Below are 17,829 nucleotides of genomic sequence, written 5' to 3'. Positions count from 1 at the left end.
ATAGGAACCGATGAGACCTCCCTTCCGTCGGTGGTGATTTCACCATGGCAGGGAGTCTATGTGCACAAAGCCAGATGCACCGTCTGCTCTCATAGACTCGTCCTGAAGATGCGCACGATTGTAATCCGGGGCTCCGGAGGGAGGGCGGGTTGTCAGGGACGAACACAGCCGGGGACCTACAGGGGTCCAAAAACGTGTTGGATTCTCCCGTTCCACCCACAAGAAGATAGAAAGGAGAATAAGCCTAGTAATAAGCATAATGGCTTTCCAGAAACGTTTGAGTTCCGAACTATAAGCACTCGTATCCTGTGAGTTTGCTCCTGTAAACCAAGTCCAGGGAAGTCCCTTGGGAATGTTTAAATACAGGGAGGGTGTCTCTCAGATACTTATACTCTATTTTCCACGTCTCCTAATAGTAGTTTGTTGTTGTTGTTGTTGTTGTTGTTTGTTGTTGTTGTTGTTGTTGCTGCTGCTGCTGTGTTATAAACCACTGGACTATCCCCACGGGTTTCTGTATCAGGAGCTGTTGTAGGTGTTTTAAAGACATGGGCACTTTTGATCCTCTATGCAGGTAGCAGGTGGGCCCCCGGGACAGGTATCCCTGTTAACTTCCCTTTTGTAAAACGGGAAATTGACGGCCTCCTGTCACCCAGCGAGCAGCAGGGCTATGACCCCCGAGTGGGCTCAGTAGCTCCTGGGTTTTCTCCCATACTTTTCAGAGGGGGGGGGGGGGTGGTTCTGTGGGTGTTCTGAAGTAGCAGGCTTACCATCCGGGCTCTGTTTTGCAGACGGTCCCTCATGCGAGGTGCACCCCTCTCTGCAATTAGACCAGCACGCATCCATCACTGTGTCCCTATGAGTCTCAGAAAGGGGGCATCACTCAGACAAGGGATTCTTGTTGAGTTGTTCATGAGGATGTGCGGTGGGGTGGGGACTCGTGAATCGCCTATTCGAATCACCTGGAGAAGTTTTCAAGTTCACGACTTCTCACTAGGTAGGCCTGGGCGAGGTCTGAGTTCGTAGGTGTCTTTGGAAAAAGCCCTATCCGGTCACCGCGGAAGCGTCCGTGTCTGTCATTCCCCTGCTCCAAAGTGAAAGCCGCCCCATCCACACCAGTCCCTTTATGAAGCTCTGTCCACGTGGGCATTTTCAACCTTTCCTAGGAGAGCTTTGTACTGTCCGGTTGGGACGTGACGCTTTGTGGGTTTGTCCCTGGGTCTTTTCCTGAGCTCCAGCTCCGTGAGCGTTACAAAACGGTGAGACGCTGTGGTGTTAGTTTTCAAGGGGGCTTTTCCATTGGTTTGTCTTTAACGGCAACTTGAAACACGTCTTAGGTGTCCGTCCATCTTCCATTCCTTCTCCACGTTTGTATTCGTTATTTCAGATAAGACTGAGGGAACACCCCTGAAAAGAAGGCGGGTCTCCTTCGGTGGTCGTCTGAAGCCGGAGTTATTTGATGAAAACTTACCTCCTAATACACCTCTCAAGAGAGGAGAAACACCCAGAAGGTCACTTGTAAGCCACACTCCACCTGTCCTGAAGAAAATCATCAAGGTAGGGTCAACGGTCAGTATTCTCACTCCCGCCTAGGACACATCCTTTCCAAACGCCCCACACCAGCACAATGGCAGCGGAGACCTTTTTCTTTCTAAAAACGTAGTAAAGACAAGACAAAAAATTGTAAAGGACGGCTCGCTCACTGAGGGGTGGAAAATGGACCCCTGGGCTTGGAACCCCGATTCTCACGTGGCTGAGCACAGCGGAGGCCTGTGAAGGCCTCTTCGGGCGGAGGCCTCCTGCCAGCCTTGCTTCCAGAAGACCACTCAGGCTGGGGGAGGGGGCGGGTTCCATAAAAACTACCAATCAGAGGGGCGCCTGGGTAGCTCAGTGGGCTGAGCATCCGACTTCGGCTCAGGTCATGATCTCATGCTTCGTGAGTTGGATCCCCACGTCGGGCTCTGTGCTGACAGCTCAGAGCCTGGAGCCTGCTTCGGATTCTGTGTCTCCCTCTCCCTGTCCCTCCCCTGCTCAAGAGGTGTCTCTCCCTCAAAAATAAATAGATAACCATTAAAAAACAAACAAACAAACAAACAAACAAACTACCGATTAGAAAGAATCTGAAGACATCATGACACAAACCATAAGGTGGTTTGTTTGTTTGTTTTCTTTTAGAATTATAAGGTGAAAAGGAAACCCTTGAGTGGCAACACGCCCATGATTTCCACCATCAGCTATTTAGAACTTTGTAATCACCTACGCTAGGCTGTGTTGTCCTCCTGAGTTTAGGTCTCTAGAAGGTATGGCCGCCCAGCTCACCCCCCTCAGAGGGCCTGGGCAATCTTTCATTTCTTTTCCTACCAAAAGGAGTATAAGGTATGTGTGGCTCCCTTTCCATTTTCTATTGGCTCCCAGAAATGAGTGGCCCTCCTTCTACGCAGACCAGAGGGGATTAGACGCCCACAGGTGGTGTCTTTTCCGATTCAGATCGGAGCATGCTCACTCCTCACTTAAGACTGGTTTGCCGTCCCCCCCCACCCCCCCTCCTTCCTTTTTCTCTTAAATGAGGGGCACAGACTCCCATCTCTGCCTTCCACTTGACAGACAGTGCTTGAAACGTTTTGGTGCTTCCAGATTGAAACAGCCCAAATTCTTTAACTGGGCAGGGTTTTCACATCCACTACAGAGACTCTGTGTTGGCGGTAAGGTATCTTATGAACATTTAAATCTCGTCAGGACCGTCCTCAACCATCGGGAAAAGAAGATTCTTCCGGACTCCATTTGGAAGTGACCGCACAACCGCAGTTCGCGGGATCTCCAGCTCGTGATCCGACCAGGACTTCTCCAGGTGCCCGTGACCCACGTCGCAGGTCACCCAAGGCGTCCTCGGTCTCCGGCGGCAGCAAATCTCATCACGCGGATGTTCCTAAGAGGGGAGGCAGGAAGAGCGGTGGCTTGCTTTCAAAGAGAGCCTCCATCGACCGGAGCCAGCATGACATCTTGCAGAGGATTTACTCCAAAAGAAGGAGCGGAGCTTCTGAAGCCAATTTAGTCGGTTAGTGTCGTGTTCGCCGATGTCTTAAGGTCGGTTTTCTCGCTCACGGGGCTTCGGAAACCTTTCAACACGTTTTCCTTCTGACAGTGGCGAAGTCGTGGGCGGACGTAGTGAAACTCGGGGCCAAACAGACCCAGGCTAAAGCGGTCAAACACGGCCCCCAGCGACAGCTGAGCAAAAGGCCAAGAAAAGCGAACACTCCGAAGGTACGAACGGCTCCTTGGCCACGTGCTGTGAGGTGAGGTCGCGTTGGGTGGGGAGGTACGCGCTGACGTTTCCTTCATCTTGTTACATTTTTTTTTTTTCCAGAAGCCTGTTAGCGGCGTTCACAGTGAGTTTAGTACAGGCCACGCCAACTCTCCTTGTACCATAATAATAGGGAAAGCTCACCTTGAAAAAGTAAATGTGCCTGCCCGGCCCTACAGAATGCTCAACAACTTTGTCATCAACAAGAAGGTGGACTTCAATGAAGATCTGTCAGGTAAAAGCACAACCTCGAGGCTTAGAAACCGTAGCCCTTCGATCCCCCTACACGTGAGAACGTGGACGGATGCCGTAGATGTGTATGGTGGGGAGCAGACGGGAGGATCAACGATCTAGTCAGCTCCTGGGGTTCTGGTGGTTCAAGGAAGAACTTGCTGGGTTGGACGAGAGCCGGACCTCGACCGTATCGGGGGTCATGAGTCCCGCACGAGGCAGGTATGAGTGGTAAATGCACAGCTTTGCCTCGGATGGCAGCATCCATGTAGAGTACTGGAGTACGTTTCATGGTGAAGAGAGCAGGCTCGCTCTTAGAATCGCCCCTCCCCTGCGTTTATACTAATCGACCGCCCCAAAGTTGAACAATATTTTACTGTTTCAAGAGGTTCCTTCCTTTCCATGACGCTTAACTGTTTCTAGAAATGAAAGCCTGTGAAGAGGCCTTCCCTTAAGCATGAACAGTTGAACCAGTGTTTCCATTCTCAGTAACGGTGGGATGTGACTTCCTTATGGTTGTCCTAGATTAGCACCAAGACAGGAACCCAGGGCTGGGGTTTCACTCTCCGTGGTTTGACCGGTGCTTTCTGCCTTCAACACTTTTGGAGGGAGGGGAGACTTGATTCCACCTCCCATTAGATGGGGTCTTTTTTTTCTTTTCCTGGCATATTTTTTTAAATGTTTTTGTTTGAATGTTTATTTATTTTTGAGAGAGACAGAGACAGAATGTGAGTGGGTTGGGGTAGAGAGAGAGGGAGACACAGAATCCGAAGCAGACTCCAGGCTCCGAGCTGTCAGCACAAAGCCCAACGTGGGGCTTGAACTCACGAGCTGCGAGATCATGACCTGAGCTGAAGTGAGATCGGACGCTCAACCGACTGAGCCACCCAGGCACCCCTATTTCCTGGTGTATTTTAAGATGGAATAGTTCTACTCCTCTGTATAACCCAAATAAAGTCCCCTCTGAGTACTGTCACAATAGGATCACTACACATGGTTTTTTGGGGCGCCTGGGGGGCTGTCAGTTAAGCATCTGACTTTGGCTCGGGTCATGATCTCACGGTTCATGAGTTCGAGGCCCACGTCAAGCTTTGTGCTAACAGCTCAGAGCCTGGAGCCTGCTTCGGATTCTGTGTCTTCCTCTCTCTGCACTTCCCCTGCTTGTGCTCTGTCTCTCAAAAACATATAAACATTAAAAAAAATACATTTAGCTTTTAAAAAAAACATACCCGTAAACATACCCGTAAAAACGCAGAACAATTGTAGCCCATTTTGATAGCAAACTCAATGAGAAAAAAGTTTCGAGTATGTACCACCCAATATGCAGTCATAGGTACATACGTGTACATTATGTAAATTATGTTCATGTGTGAGGGTTCTAATGTCCTTATGTTACAAAGCATTAAAAACCAATCCTCAGGGACTCCTGGGTGGCTCAGTCGGTTGAGTGTCCGACTTCAGCTCAGGTCACGATCTCGTGGTTCGTGGGTTCGAGCCCCGTGTCGGGCTCTGTGCTCACAGCTCAGAGCCTGGAGCCTACTTTGGATTCTGTGTCTCCCTCTCTCTCTGCCCCTCCCCACCTTGCGCCATTTCTCTGTCTCTCTCAATAATAAACATTAAAACAGGGGCTCCCAGGTGGCTCAGTCGGTGGAGCGTCCAACTTTGGCTCAGGTCACGATCTCGTGGTTCGGGCGGTTCGTGAGTTTGAGCCCCACGTCGGTCTCTGGTGCTGACAGCTCAGAGCCTGGAGCCCGCTTCGGATTCTGTGTCCCCCTCTCTCTCCCACCCTTGCTTGTGCTCTGTCTCTCTCTGTCTTTCAAAAATAAATAAACATAAAAAAAAATTAAAAAAAAATACCAATCTTCAAAAATATTTTTAAGATAAAATTAGTAGAAATTTAAATGCTCAGTACTCAGACAGTGGGTTTTCCCAACCTTCCTTCCAGACCCCTTCCTAGAGAGTGCAACAGTTCCCACCCCTTGGTGTAAGTTTCATGACAAAACAGCAGTCTGTACTGAAGCCTGGATCCTGGCTATTTAAGGGGGGCCTGAGTAGCGGCAGGAGGAGGAGACTTTTAAGTGAAATGGCTGGTTCGAGGGCCTCCGGAACAGTCTTCTCAAAGACAGTTTGCAATCAGATGCCAGACCGAGAGAGCGTTTTGATCCATTGCTGGCAGGATGAGAGTAAGACGAAAGCGGGATAACGTGAGTGTTCCGGAAAGATCAATCTTCCCTTCAAAGAACTGTATCGTGCTTTTCTTCTGAGATGATGTTAATACTACTTTCTGGCGTTAAAAGGAAAACATGGTGATGTTGCCATTTGACAGTACTATCGATGGGCAGTCTTTTTTTTTTTTTAATTGGGAAGGTTTTATTTGGACATAAGCCCCGGTCTGCCTCAGCGAGGGCTTTTCAAGGCAGCATGAGCGCACCGGGTTTCTGGGTGTCTGGCTGGGGGCGCCCGGGGTGGCCTCTGTCTCCCGGCTAGTGGTCAGAATTGGGGCAACGTTGCCTCAACGATGCAACGTTCCTGTATGTGATTCTCTCACCAAGAGGAAAAGCAAAGAAGACGAGATGCCGTCGCAACTTCTCATTGCGCTTCTTCAAAAATGAGTTTGTTATTTTTTAAAAAATCTTTATTTATGTTTGACCGAGAGAGAGCGTGCGAGCAGGGGAGGGGCAGAAAGAAACGGGGGCAGAGGATCTGAAGCAGGTTCTGCGTGGACGGTAGAGACCCCAGTGCGGGGCTCGAACTCAGAACTCACGAACCGCGAGATCACAACTTGCGCGGCAGTCAGGCGCTTAATCAGCTCAGCCACCCAGGCGCCCCAAAATGAGTTCATCATTAATACATGACTGTCTCCAATGAACTCTGGGGAGTGATTCACTGTTCGTTCTCTGCCACTTCCTCTGGGGTCTGTGCAGCCTGGCATGGTTGCTGGCATGTACGAGCGATGTGTTTGTTCATTGCTTTTCCCATATTTTCGTATACCAGGGTTAACTGAAATGTTCCAGACTCCAGCAGCGAAAGGGAAGCCACAAACGATGAGCCTGCGTCCCAGCGCTTTCTCAGATTCAGAGGACGTTGTCAGAAAAGAGTTTCAAGTACCTGACTCGGGAGAAAAACCTCTGCTATGCACGTCAGAAACTTTTGGTTGGTTTACTTTTGTTTTTTCCTAGCACTTTAATATTTTCAGTAGGAATTGTAGGTGGTATTTTTTTTTTTTTTACAAGAGATACACTATTATTTGTCTATGACGGATACTCCTGAAAAAGTACCATTTCCAGCCTCTCTGTTCTGCTGTTTTTAGGGGAACTTCCTATTCGCGGTTGAACTAACATTGGCATTCAGCGAGTTGCGCAAAAAAGAGTACTCCTTTAATAATTGTAAACTGCCTGTGCACATTTCTGCTTTCTTTATTTAAAGGAGTTGACCAGCAGAGAAGTAGAGTCATCTTTCCTTGTAGTTACATAAATTATTCCAACTCAAAATTGCTATAAATAACCCAAAAGAAAGAGAATGTGTACAATTTAGTGCCGTGAATCTTCTAGAAGGCCTGTGCCCTGGTGTGAGCCCAAGATGGGAGAAATGAGTCTGTGTTGCTCTTGCACTGAGTACTGGTTACCCAGGGTCTGGCATGAAGGGGACAGCTTTACTATATGAACAGTGCATCCTGTGCTGAAAAGTAGATGTTTCCTGTGCAGTTAGGACCCCACACGTCCTGATGATAAGCCATGTTATTGTATTAGTGGTTCCGCAGGAGAAATGGCTGTTTGCTTCTCATGTTTGAAGGAAAGAATGTCTGCATTCAGGTGACTGAGACGCGGTGCGGTAACCTTCGGGATCCCCTTCTTAAGGAATTTTTTTTCTTTTATCTGATCTCTGTGGATCCCAATCACCTCCTAAGTGTTGAACCCACTGTATATCACCAGGTAACGATATTCTTAGGTGCGTGTGGCTCACGTGCAGTACAGATTTATGGCCACGTAAGTAGCCTCATATGCTTAGCCCAGGTGGACAGGAGGCTGAACTATTGGCTTTTACACGATATCTCATAAGGAAAACATACCAGATTGGCACAACATACTGAACAGAGTATATTTCTCACGAGTGTTTTTATTTCCTGTAGGAGAGAATGTATTCCCCGTGACTCAGAATGGACCACAAGAGCCGTCTGATAAAAGCCTCGCGAGCCCTGTCCTCAGACGTCAGAGTGTCAGAGTAAATGTGAACATTGAGAAAACTCCGGGATCGGGGGCTCCGAAGGCCACGTCAAGCGCCAACAGGCTTCGAAGGTCCGTGGGGCCCAGAAGTATACAGATGCCAGGAGCAGGGCGCAAGGACGAAGAAGCCAAGATGGACACTGTGGAGAATGTTCCGGGACGACTTCTGAGGAAGACCCCGCAACGAGAACAGAAACTGGAGGGAGCAGCGAAGGAACAGGAGAGCTATTTTGAAGCGAGTGAGAACGATACCGAGCCAAAGGAAAATTCTGAAGAGGTGGTCACAGTGAGGAGATCGAGAAGATATTCAGAGCAAAACCAGGAACCAGCTGCAGACCTGACCCCCCTCAAGACATGGCAAGACACAGAACCCAAGGAAGACCTGGGAGGCATCCAAGGTCTCCTCCGCACGCCCATTCGTGTGCAGGAACCAAAGGAGGCTGAGAATAAAACCGCAGAAAAGCGCCAGAAATCTTCAAAGTTGGAACTAGCTGGCACGCCAGCCGCAATGAGCGTGCAGCTCGAGACCCCTCCACAGAAAGTGGACCTGGAGGAAGAGCCCCTGGCTCTCGGGAAGCCCATCCAGATGCCAGGAGGAAGCACACACTCACACGGAGAACCTGCAGGTGGTGATAGAAACAGCAGATTGTTTAATAGAACTCCAGAGCAGAAGCTGAGCCCTGCGGAAAAACTACCTGGAAGCAAGAGGCGGCCAAGAACACCCAAGAAAAAGAATCATTCTCTAGAAGACCTGGCTGGACTCAGAGAACTCTTTCAAACCCCAAGCCACACAGATAAACCAATGACTGGTCACCAAACCACCAAAGCACCCTGCAAATCTCCGCTACCAGGACCAGGCAACACGCCAGCGAGTCAAAAGAGGCGGCTCGAGACCCCTCCACAGAAAGTGGGCCTGGAGGAAGAGCCCTCTGCTCTCAGGAAGCCCACCCAGATGCCAGGGGAAAGCACAGACTCACACAGAGAAACTGGAGGTGATGATGAAGATATCAACTTGTTTAACAAAACTCCAGGGCAGAAACCAAATCCTGCAGTAACTAGAAGCAAGAGGCGGCCAAGAACACCCAAGAAAAAGGCCCATTCTCTAGAAGATCTGGCTGGACTCAGAGAGCTCTTTCAGACCCCAAACCACACAGATAAACCAATGGCTGATGACCCAACTACCAAAGCACCCTGCAAATCTCCCCTAGCAGAGCTAGTCAACACACCCGCAAGTCGCAGGATACTGTGCAAGACCCCTCCGCAGAAAGTGGACCTGGAGGAAGAAGCCTCGGCTCTCCAGAAGTCCACCCAGATGCCAGGGGAAAGCCCACACGAACACAGAGAGCCGGTAGGCGGTGATGAAGACATCGGATTGTTCAAGGAAACCCCAAAGCAGAAACTGGACCCTGCAGAAAATGCTGGAAGCAAGAGGCGGCCAAGAACACGCAAGAAAAAGGTCCAGTCCCTAGAAGACCTGGTTGGCCTCAAAGAGCTTTTCCAAACCCCAGAGCACACTCCAGACCCTGTGACTGTTGACCAGACCACCAGAGTTCCCTGCAAATCTCCACGAGCAGAACCAGTCAACACGCCAGCAAGTAGAAATAGGTGGCTCAAGACCCCTCAGAAAGTGGACCTGGAGGAAGAGCCCTCTGCTCTCAGGAAGTCCACCCAGATGTTAGGGGGAAGCCCACACGAACACAGAGAGCCAGTAGGTGGTGATGAAGACATCAAATTGTTCAAGGAAACCCCAAAGCAGGAACTGGACCCTGCAGAAAATGTAGCTGGAAGCAAGAGGCGGCCAAGAACACCCAAGAAAAAGGTCCATTCTCTAGAAGACCTGGATGGACTTAGAGGGCTCTTCCAAACACCAGACCACACAGATAAACCAATGACTGGTGACCAAACTACCAAAGCACCCTGCAAATCTCTTCTAGCAGGACCAGGCAACACGCCAGCAAGTCAAAAGAGGCGGCTTGAGACCCCTCCACAGAAAGTGGGCCTGGAGGAAAAGCCCCCTTCTCTCAGGAAGCCCACCCAGATGCCAGGGGAAAGCACAAACTCACACAGAGAACCTGGAGGTGATGATGAAGACATCAACTTGTTTAACAAAACTCCAGGGCAGAAACCAAATCCTGCAGTAACTAGAAGCAAGAGGCGGCCAAGAACACCCAAGAAAAAGGCCCATTCTCTAGAAGATCTGGCTGGACTCAGAGAGCTCTTTCAGACCCCAAACCACACAGATAAACCAATGGCTGATGACCCAACTACCAAAGCACCCTGCAAATCTCCCCTAGCAGAGCTAGTCAACACACCCGCAAGTCGCAGGAGACTGTGCAAGACCCCTCCGCAGAAAGTGGACCTGGAGGAAGAAGCCTCGGCTCTCCAGAAGTCCACCCAGATGCCAGGGGAAAGCCCACACGAACACAGAGAGCCAGTAGGTGGTGATGAATACATCGGATTGTTCAAGGAAATCCCAAAGCAGGAACTGGACCCTGCAGAAAATGTAGCTGGAAGCAAGAGGCGGCCAAGAACACGCAAGAAAAAGGTCCAGTCCCTAGAAGACCTGGTTGGCCTCAAAGAGCTTTTCCAAACACCAAGCCACACAGATAAGCCAATGGCTGGTGACCAAACCACCAAAGCACCCTGCCAATCTCCACTAGCAGGACCAGGCAACACGCCAGCAAGTAAAAAGAGGTGGCTCGAGACCCCTCCCCAGAAAGTGGGCCTGGAGGAAGAGCCCCCAGCTCTCGGGAAGTCCACCCAGATGCCAGGGGAAAGCCCACACGAACACACAGAATCAGGAGGAGAGGATAAAGACATTAAATTGTTTAACAAAACTCCAGAGCAGAAACTGAAACCTGCAGACAACGTAACTGGAAGCAAGAGGCGGCCAAGAACACCCCAAAAAAAGGTCCAGTCCCTAGAAGACCTGGTTGGCCTCAAAGAGCTTTTCCAAACCCCAGAGCAAACCAAGAAAACAACAGCTGTTGTCAAAACCACAATAGTGCCCTGCAAATCTCCGCTAGCAGAAACAGTCAACACACCAACCCACATGAAGACACGGCTCAAGGTAGCTCTGGGGAAGGTCACCGTAGAGAACGAGCTCTCAGCTGTCACGAAGCCCACCCAAAGGCCAGAGGAAGCCACACGCACACACAGAGAACCAGTAGGGGAAGATGAAGACATCAGATTGTTCAAGGAAACTCCAAAGCAGAAACTGAAACCTGAGGAAGATGTAACTGGAAGCAAGAGGCAGCCAAGAACACCCAAGAAAAAGGTCCAGTCCCTAGAAGACCTGGTTGGTCTCAAAGAGCTTTTCCAAACCCCAGACCCAGGGACTGGTGACCAAACCACCAAATTTCCCTGTAAATCTCCACGAGCAGAACCAGTCAACACGCCAGCAAGTGGAAAGAGGTGGCTCGAGACCCCTCCCCAGAAAGTGGACCTGGAGGAAGAGCCCTCAGCTCTCAGGAAGCCCACCCGGATGCCAGGGGAAAGCCCACACGAACACAGAGAACCTGGAGGTAAGGAGGAAGACATCAACTTGTTTAAGGAAACCCTAAAGCGGAAACTGAACCCTACAGAAAATGTAACTGGAAGCAAAAAGCAGCCAAGAACACCCAGGAGGAACATCCAGTCTTTAGAAGACCTGGTTGGCCTCAAAGAGCTTTTCCAAACACCAAACCACACAGATAAGCCAATGGCTGGTGACCAAACCACCAAAGCACCCTGCCAATCTCCACTAGCAGGACCAGGCAACAAGCCAACCAATAGAAGGAGGCGGCTCAAGACCCCTCCCCAGAAAGTGGACCTGGAGGAAGAACCCTCAGCTCTCAGGAAGCCCACCCAGCTGCCAGGGGAAAGCCCACATGAACACGGAGAACCTGTAGGTGGTGATGCAGACATCGGATTGTTCAAGGACACCCCAAAGCCGAAACTGGAGCCTGTAAGAAACGTATCTAGAAGCAAGAGGCGGCCAAGAACACCCAAGAAAAAGGTCCAGTCCTTAGAAGACCTGGCTGGTCTCAAAGAGCTTTTCCAAACCGCAGACCCAGTGACTGGTGACCGAACCACCAAAGCACCCTTCCAATCTCCGCTTGCAGGACCAGGCAACAAGCCTACCAATAGAAGGAGGCGGCTCAAGACTCCTCCCCAGAAAGCTGATCTTAAGGAAGAGCCCTCAGCTCTCAGGAAGCCCACCCAAACGCCAGAGGAAAGCACTCACTCGCTCAGAGAATCAGGAGGTGATGATAAAGACGTTAAATTGTTTAATAGAACTGCAAAGCAGAAACTGGGCCCCACAGAAAACGTAACGGGCAGGAAAAATCGGCCAAGAGCGCCGAACCCCACCCAGCCCCTGGAAGACCTGGCCAGTTTCAGAGAGTCCTTCCCGAGGCCAGATCACCCCAAGCAACGGGGTGATGCTGGTAGCATCCAGGGAGCTCCAAAGCAAACACCAGACGGAGGGAAACCTGTGAAACCCCTAGCAAGAGTCCGTAGGGCCCCTCGAGGAAAGCCCGTGGAAGATCTGGCGGGCCACCGAGACCCTGTAAAGTCTCGGAGTGAAAGCAGCGATTCCCCGTCCCCAAAGAGAAAACGAGGCAACGAGGGAGGTGGCCCAGGAACAAAGAGGCTGCGCTCTGTGACACCTGCCCAGGCCACTGCCGAAGAGAAGCCTCCCCTGAAGAAAAGAAGGGGGGCCCCCAGAGAAGGACGTGACCCCCCTGAGCCCCTGACCGCGAAGAGAAAGCTAAGGGTTGTAGCGGAAAGGATGGAAGTCCCAGAGGACCTGACCAGCGGCAAGAGGGAAAGCAGGACAGAGGGGCGAGGAGTAGGAAGGACGACGGCCTCTCCACAACAGGTGATGGCAGGTGTCACTTAGTTGCTGTATGCCATCTCGGATGGTGTTCTCCATTCGAGGCTCTGATCCGGTATAAACTGTTGAATCGCTATGCGAATATCTTCTCCCAAAGGGGTCTGCATTCAGCACAGTGAGTAACTGCAGACAAGTTAAAGAATCCTTTGGGGATTTATAGAGAGAATAGACTTCGTGGGGGGAAAATAACAGGTCAAAATTCTCATGACCAGTTTTGACAAGAGTTTCTTAAGAACTGAGTGAGTTATGGTCATCTGCAGAGGTGTGAAAGGTGTCGAGGAAAGGCGGGAGCTCGGTCCTGTGTTGTCCCAGAGCCCATAAGCAGGAGCGCTGGGTGGGCGGGGGATCAGGGTCAGTCTTTATGCGGTTAGAACAATCTGCGTGGCCGTCCGGGTCCCGAAGAGAGCCCACCTGTCAAGGTTGTGAGGCAGAGAGTTACTCCTGCATGGACAGTACTTTGTACGTTCCGTGCCAGAAACACTGACTCTCCTGTCCTGCTTGAGCAAATGATTGCGAAAGGCTTAGGAATTCATTTACTGCCTGGAAAGGGGGCATTTTTCTAGAAAGCCCACGTAATGCTTGTTGTAATCGAATTTGCCATATATGACACTCAGGTGTTGTGATGGAAATTGAGCCTGGAAATTCATGGTTTGTCGGTAGAGAGGATTTCACCCTGGAATGAAGTGGTTGCTGGCCTCTTAAAACAAACGTGAAGTTTTCACATGATTTTTTTCAAAATCCCCTTTGATTGTTTTCTTCTCCGTGTTGAAGTGTGAGCTTTGTATTACTCATGACTGGCATGTGGCGGCTGTCTTGCTATTTTTAGGCGATGTCTCTCCGCTCGAGACGGCCAAATAAAACCAAGCTCGAAGAGCAAAGGCCCGAGCCTGTTAAAGCAACAGCAGAGAAAGTGAAGACAGACAGAAATGACAAGAAGGCCCGGAAGACCTCCCAACAGACGAAGCCACAAAGCCCTGAAGGCAGAGCCAAGAGTTCTACACCTGCGGGCCGAGTCCGTGCAAGCAGAATGTGTCTACGGTCTACAAGACCGAGGAAGGTGCCCTTGCCTGACGTGGCAGAGGAGAAGCAAAGGGAGAAAGGTGTGGGTGTCCACGTGAAGAATCAGGAGGAAGAAGTAACACAACGTTCAGACGTCATGTCTTTGAGATCCAGAAACGTTAAGATCCTTCCTGGAGGAAATGCTTTGGAGAGTGAATCCCAACAGCGAGTAACTCGGAGCGCCAAGAGATGTGCTGGAAATGTAAAAAAGGTACGTAACTCACTGGTTTTCTTTTCTTTTTTCTGTTTCTTTTATTTTGAGGGAGAAGGAGAGAGAATCCCAAGCAGGCTTCGAGCTGTCAGTGCAGAGCCCCACACGGGACTGGAACTCACGAACCGTGAGATCATGATTTGAACCCAAATCAAGAGTCGGACGCTTAACCGACTGAGCCACCAGGAGCCCCTGTTTTCCTATTTTCACGAGCAGAGGATGTTTCAATCCGATCTTGCCCCATGTTCAAAAACAAACAAACGTTACATATAACTTGCCGCCAGGTCCCAGTTACACTAGTGTGGGAAGCATGAGCGTGAACCACGTATTCTGTCGTCGTAGCTGTGTTTAGGGGATTCCACTTCAGATAGAAAACTGACATGAAGATCCCATTCAGGAAGAGCAAGCACTTACTGAAGCAGAAGGGTGGTCCTGTCTGGATCTCCTGGGATTTGCTTTGGAAAGCTAGACCGGATGAAAGTCAAGAGTGTCCATGAGGCGAGTGGTACCACGTGCTTGCTAACGTGGCATCACGTTCAGGAGCCCATGAGCCGTCTGTCATTTGAATAAATCCACGGTGCATGGTTAAATCCAGTCGGTGTTCTTCTGGGGAATACTTGATGTTGTTAGTTTAAAAGTAGGGAGGGGGCTCAGTAGCTCCCTGTTTGCGAGTGGTGTAAATTTCTTAGCACGCGGTTGGAGATCTCCAGAGGCCAGTGCCGTGGCCGCCCCTCTGATGTGCGTGCGTGAACTTACTGCTTGACCGGCTGGTCTGACTCAGTGCGAGCGGCGAAGGCAGAAGGGGTCTGTTCACCTCGTGTTGGAATGATGGTGACGGTGCCCGCGTACGTCCCCGCCCAGGACGTCACTGGGTGCCCCCGCCATCCTTTGAGCCTTGAGGGAAGAGGGACAGAGCGGGTTTGTGTGGTCAGCAGAAACCAAACGTATTGCCCCCAGCCCCTGATTAGCTGCTAGAGCGCCCATTCTACTGTCCTCTGCGGTGTGGGAGTCCACCATGACACTTTGCCGATACTCCGGTCATCGGATGGCCATCTGCGCTGGAGTAAGGTGATACCTTCAGTCATCGTTCGAGGGGTTCAGGGCGCGTGCATTCAAACTGAGCCTTTGGCTTTTTTAATTCTTGCCTTTTGTTCTCCTGACCCTTCCCTCCCTTCAGGTATTAAAGACCACTTGGTAAGGGGGACCCCTGGGTGGCTCAGTCCGTTAAGCGGCCCGACTGTTGGTTTCAGCTCAGGTCATGATCTCACGGTTCGTAGGTTCGAGCCCTAAATCGGGCTCCACGCTGACGGTGCGGAGCCTGCTTGGGATTCTCTCTCTCTCTCTCTCTCTCTCTCTCTCTCTCTCTGTTTCTCTGCCCCTCCCCTGCTTGTGTTCTCTCTCTCAAAATAAATACACTTAATAAATAAATAAATATCACTTGGTAAAGTCACTGATGGGGTCTGCTTCCGAAGTATCCTCAACATGACGTACTTTTTCTGATGGGCTGTTGGGTTGGGGGACAGCGTAAAGTAGGAGCAGACACCCGACTTGGTTCTGAAAGGGCAGATCGTCCTTCGTTTTATCTCCCTGTCCAGAGGGATGAGCCTCCTCTCGGCTCCTTCTGGAGCACACACAGAGGGCCGTCTCCGGTCACACGCGCTGAGTGTGGAGAGATTGTGCACCTCACACCAGAGATGAGTTAGAAAACCCAAAAGATTTTGTCCTGTTGATAAATTTGAATTCACTTTTTTGAGTGGCTTTTTTTTTCTTAAGTTTATTTATTCATTTATTTCAAGAGAGAGAGAGAGAGTGCAGGCAGGGAGGGGCAGAGAGAGAGGGAGAGAGAGAATCCCAAGCAGGCTCCGCGCTGTCAGCCCAGAGCCCAACACGGGGCTTGAATTCACGAACCATGAGATCCTAACCTGAGCTGAAACCCAGAGTCGGACGCTTAACCGGCTGAGCCACCCAGGCGCCCGTTGAGTGGTATTTTTTTTTAATTAGTGAAAATGTGTGTATTTGTATTTGCGTGGCAGTTTTCTTTCTTTTTTTTATTACTGTCTGAACTTAAAAACAGGTTACAGAGCTTCCTATTTAAATCTAAAAAACCAAATAGTAAAAACATTTTAAAGGACAAAAGCAACGCTCACGGGTTACCTCCTAAAACTCATTTCCAACCTTAAAATTAATTTCCTGGAACTCCAGGCGTGCATCACACCTAATCAGGCTTTGGGATTTTGCAGAGTGGGGTTGGTTACAAAAATTGTTCTCTTCAATGACTTAAGAGTTCTATTTTTTCTTTCCAAACAGGATGAGGACAATGCGTGCATCAAGAAAATAAGAACTAGAAGTCGTCGGGACAATGAAGATGTTTAGCTAAGACGTTTAAAAGGGGTGGGGGGAAGCGATACATTCCATTTAGTGATATGTTTTAGTAGCATATTTGGGTCAATTTAAAAGGGAGTTGTGTAAATAATGTTCTTCGGGTGTCTAAGAAATCTTAGAATTTTCTATCTCCAGATGGCATATTCACAGAGGCCTCGTGGAGGTCATGGAGAAGACTATCCACCATCACTCACAGAGTGATAAAAACGTAAACCTTGGGTTGGGGCGGGTGGGGGGCTTGGGACCTAGAAATGGCTTTCAACTTGGCAAAATGTGGCCCTGAAGTTTATGACCCGTCCGTCCTTGTCAGCCGTGTATGCCAGCACGTGCCGCACAGCTCTGTAAATGCTTCATGTGGGTCTGGGTCCCACATCAGAATGTGAAAGCAGGGGCTTCTGTCTCTGTGTCCCCAACACTGGGCAGGCACTCAGGAAACGTTAGGGAATGGGCAGATTCGAATGGATTAATGAGACGTGTCAGATATCTCTTTACAATGGGGGAGGCTTTTGGCCCCACTCGCCACGGCTCTTGGCCAGCTGCACAGGACAGCCCTCTCCTCGGTGTCCCCAGCACTGGAGGGAATACAAGTGTGACCTGGAGGAAGCTGGTGGCCCCACCTTCAAGATGGAAGGGGTCACTGAATTTAAGGACCGACTGGGAGGGGGCCTGCCTTCTTCGCTTGAAGAATATTCGTCTCACCTGGGACTGCTCACATCTGAGAAGGCCTCCACCCCGAGCCTCAGGGCCGTCGGCCAGGGCGCCCCTCGTCCCTGAACAGTGCGGCCTCTTCCGGCTACTCGTGCTTTCTGTCCCGTCTTTTCCCTTTTCCCAACCTCCTGGATCTGCGCCCGCCTGTGTGTTCTCAGACCACACCTGTCGGCCTGCCTTAGGGCCCCGCACGCCACCTTGTCCAGAAAACAACACACACCCTCCTCCTAAGGAACGGCCGTGATTCCCGGGCTGTCCTCAGACCCAGGCCGCTGGGCATTTCCACCTTCTCGTGTTCTACTTTGTCTCGTTCCTCTTTCTGTGTCCCCTAAGTTAGAAGGTAGCGCATCCTCCCTCCGGTCACCTGTCTGAGTCTTCCCCCACTCGTCCAGCCGTGTCGAGGCGAGGATGGGACACAAGACAGGGTAGCTGTCCCCCACGGCGTCCCTGTCTGTCCATTCTTCTGTCATTGTGTCTGGCGTGGAGCCAGGTTCACATAATAAAAAATGTTTGCTGAATGAATGCATGAATCTAGGCGTGTCTCTGGGTCACTGGGAGTTGCCTTGGCCGTTGTAGCTGCCGTAAGAACAGTGTTGTCTAAAATCGCACGGAAGAGTGACAGCTTGGGGAGGGCGGTAGGTTGGAGCGGGGGTGGGGGGGGGGGGACATCCGAGAGTCCACAGAGCAGGTGATGGTTGAACTGGGCCAGAAAGGGGTGGGATCTCGGGGAGCAGAAGAAGGGAGAGCAGTTTAGGAAGGGCAGCTGTTTTTTTTTTTTTTTTTTTAGAAAAGGCACTTGTTTTTGAAGGCGCGAGTCATAAATGTGTCATTTAGGTAGCGA

General features: G+C 50.5%; 1 protein-coding gene across 6 annotated transcripts in view; it reads left to right on the top strand.

Annotated features, from left to right (window-relative positions):
* Positions 1–17,510, top strand: part of MKI67 (marker of proliferation Ki-67) — a 28,125-nt gene extending 10,615 nt beyond the window's left edge. For 4 of the 6 annotated variants that reach the window (XM_045040836.1, XM_045040835.1, XM_045040838.1 and 1 more), the window contains 8 exons: positions 1,385–1,566; positions 2,734–3,052; positions 3,140–3,258; positions 3,362–3,533; positions 6,524–6,682; positions 7,659–12,613; positions 13,455–13,898; positions 16,206–17,510. In XM_045040836.1, coding sequence (XP_044896771.1) covers positions 1,385–1,566; positions 2,734–3,052; positions 3,140–3,258; positions 3,362–3,533; positions 6,524–6,682; positions 7,659–12,613; positions 13,455–13,898; positions 16,206–16,271 — 6,416 coding nt within the window. In that variant the 3' untranslated portion in view covers positions 16,272–17,510. The remainder of the gene's footprint in view (positions 1–1,384; positions 1,567–2,733; positions 3,053–3,139; positions 3,259–3,361; positions 3,534–6,523; positions 6,683–7,658; positions 12,614–13,454; positions 13,899–16,205) is intronic. The other 2 variants (XM_023241095.2, XM_045040839.1) reach the window with 1 other exon arrangement.
* The last annotated feature ends 319 nt before the right edge of the window (positions 17,511–17,829 follow it).

This window comes from Felis catus, chromosome D2 (genome assembly GCF_018350175.1).
Source record: "Felis catus isolate Fca126 chromosome D2, F.catus_Fca126_mat1.0, whole genome shotgun sequence".
In the NCBI taxonomy this organism is placed as follows: Eukaryota; Metazoa; Chordata; class Mammalia; order Carnivora; family Felidae; genus Felis; species Felis catus.
This window is presented reverse-complemented; position numbering and strand designations above follow the sequence as displayed.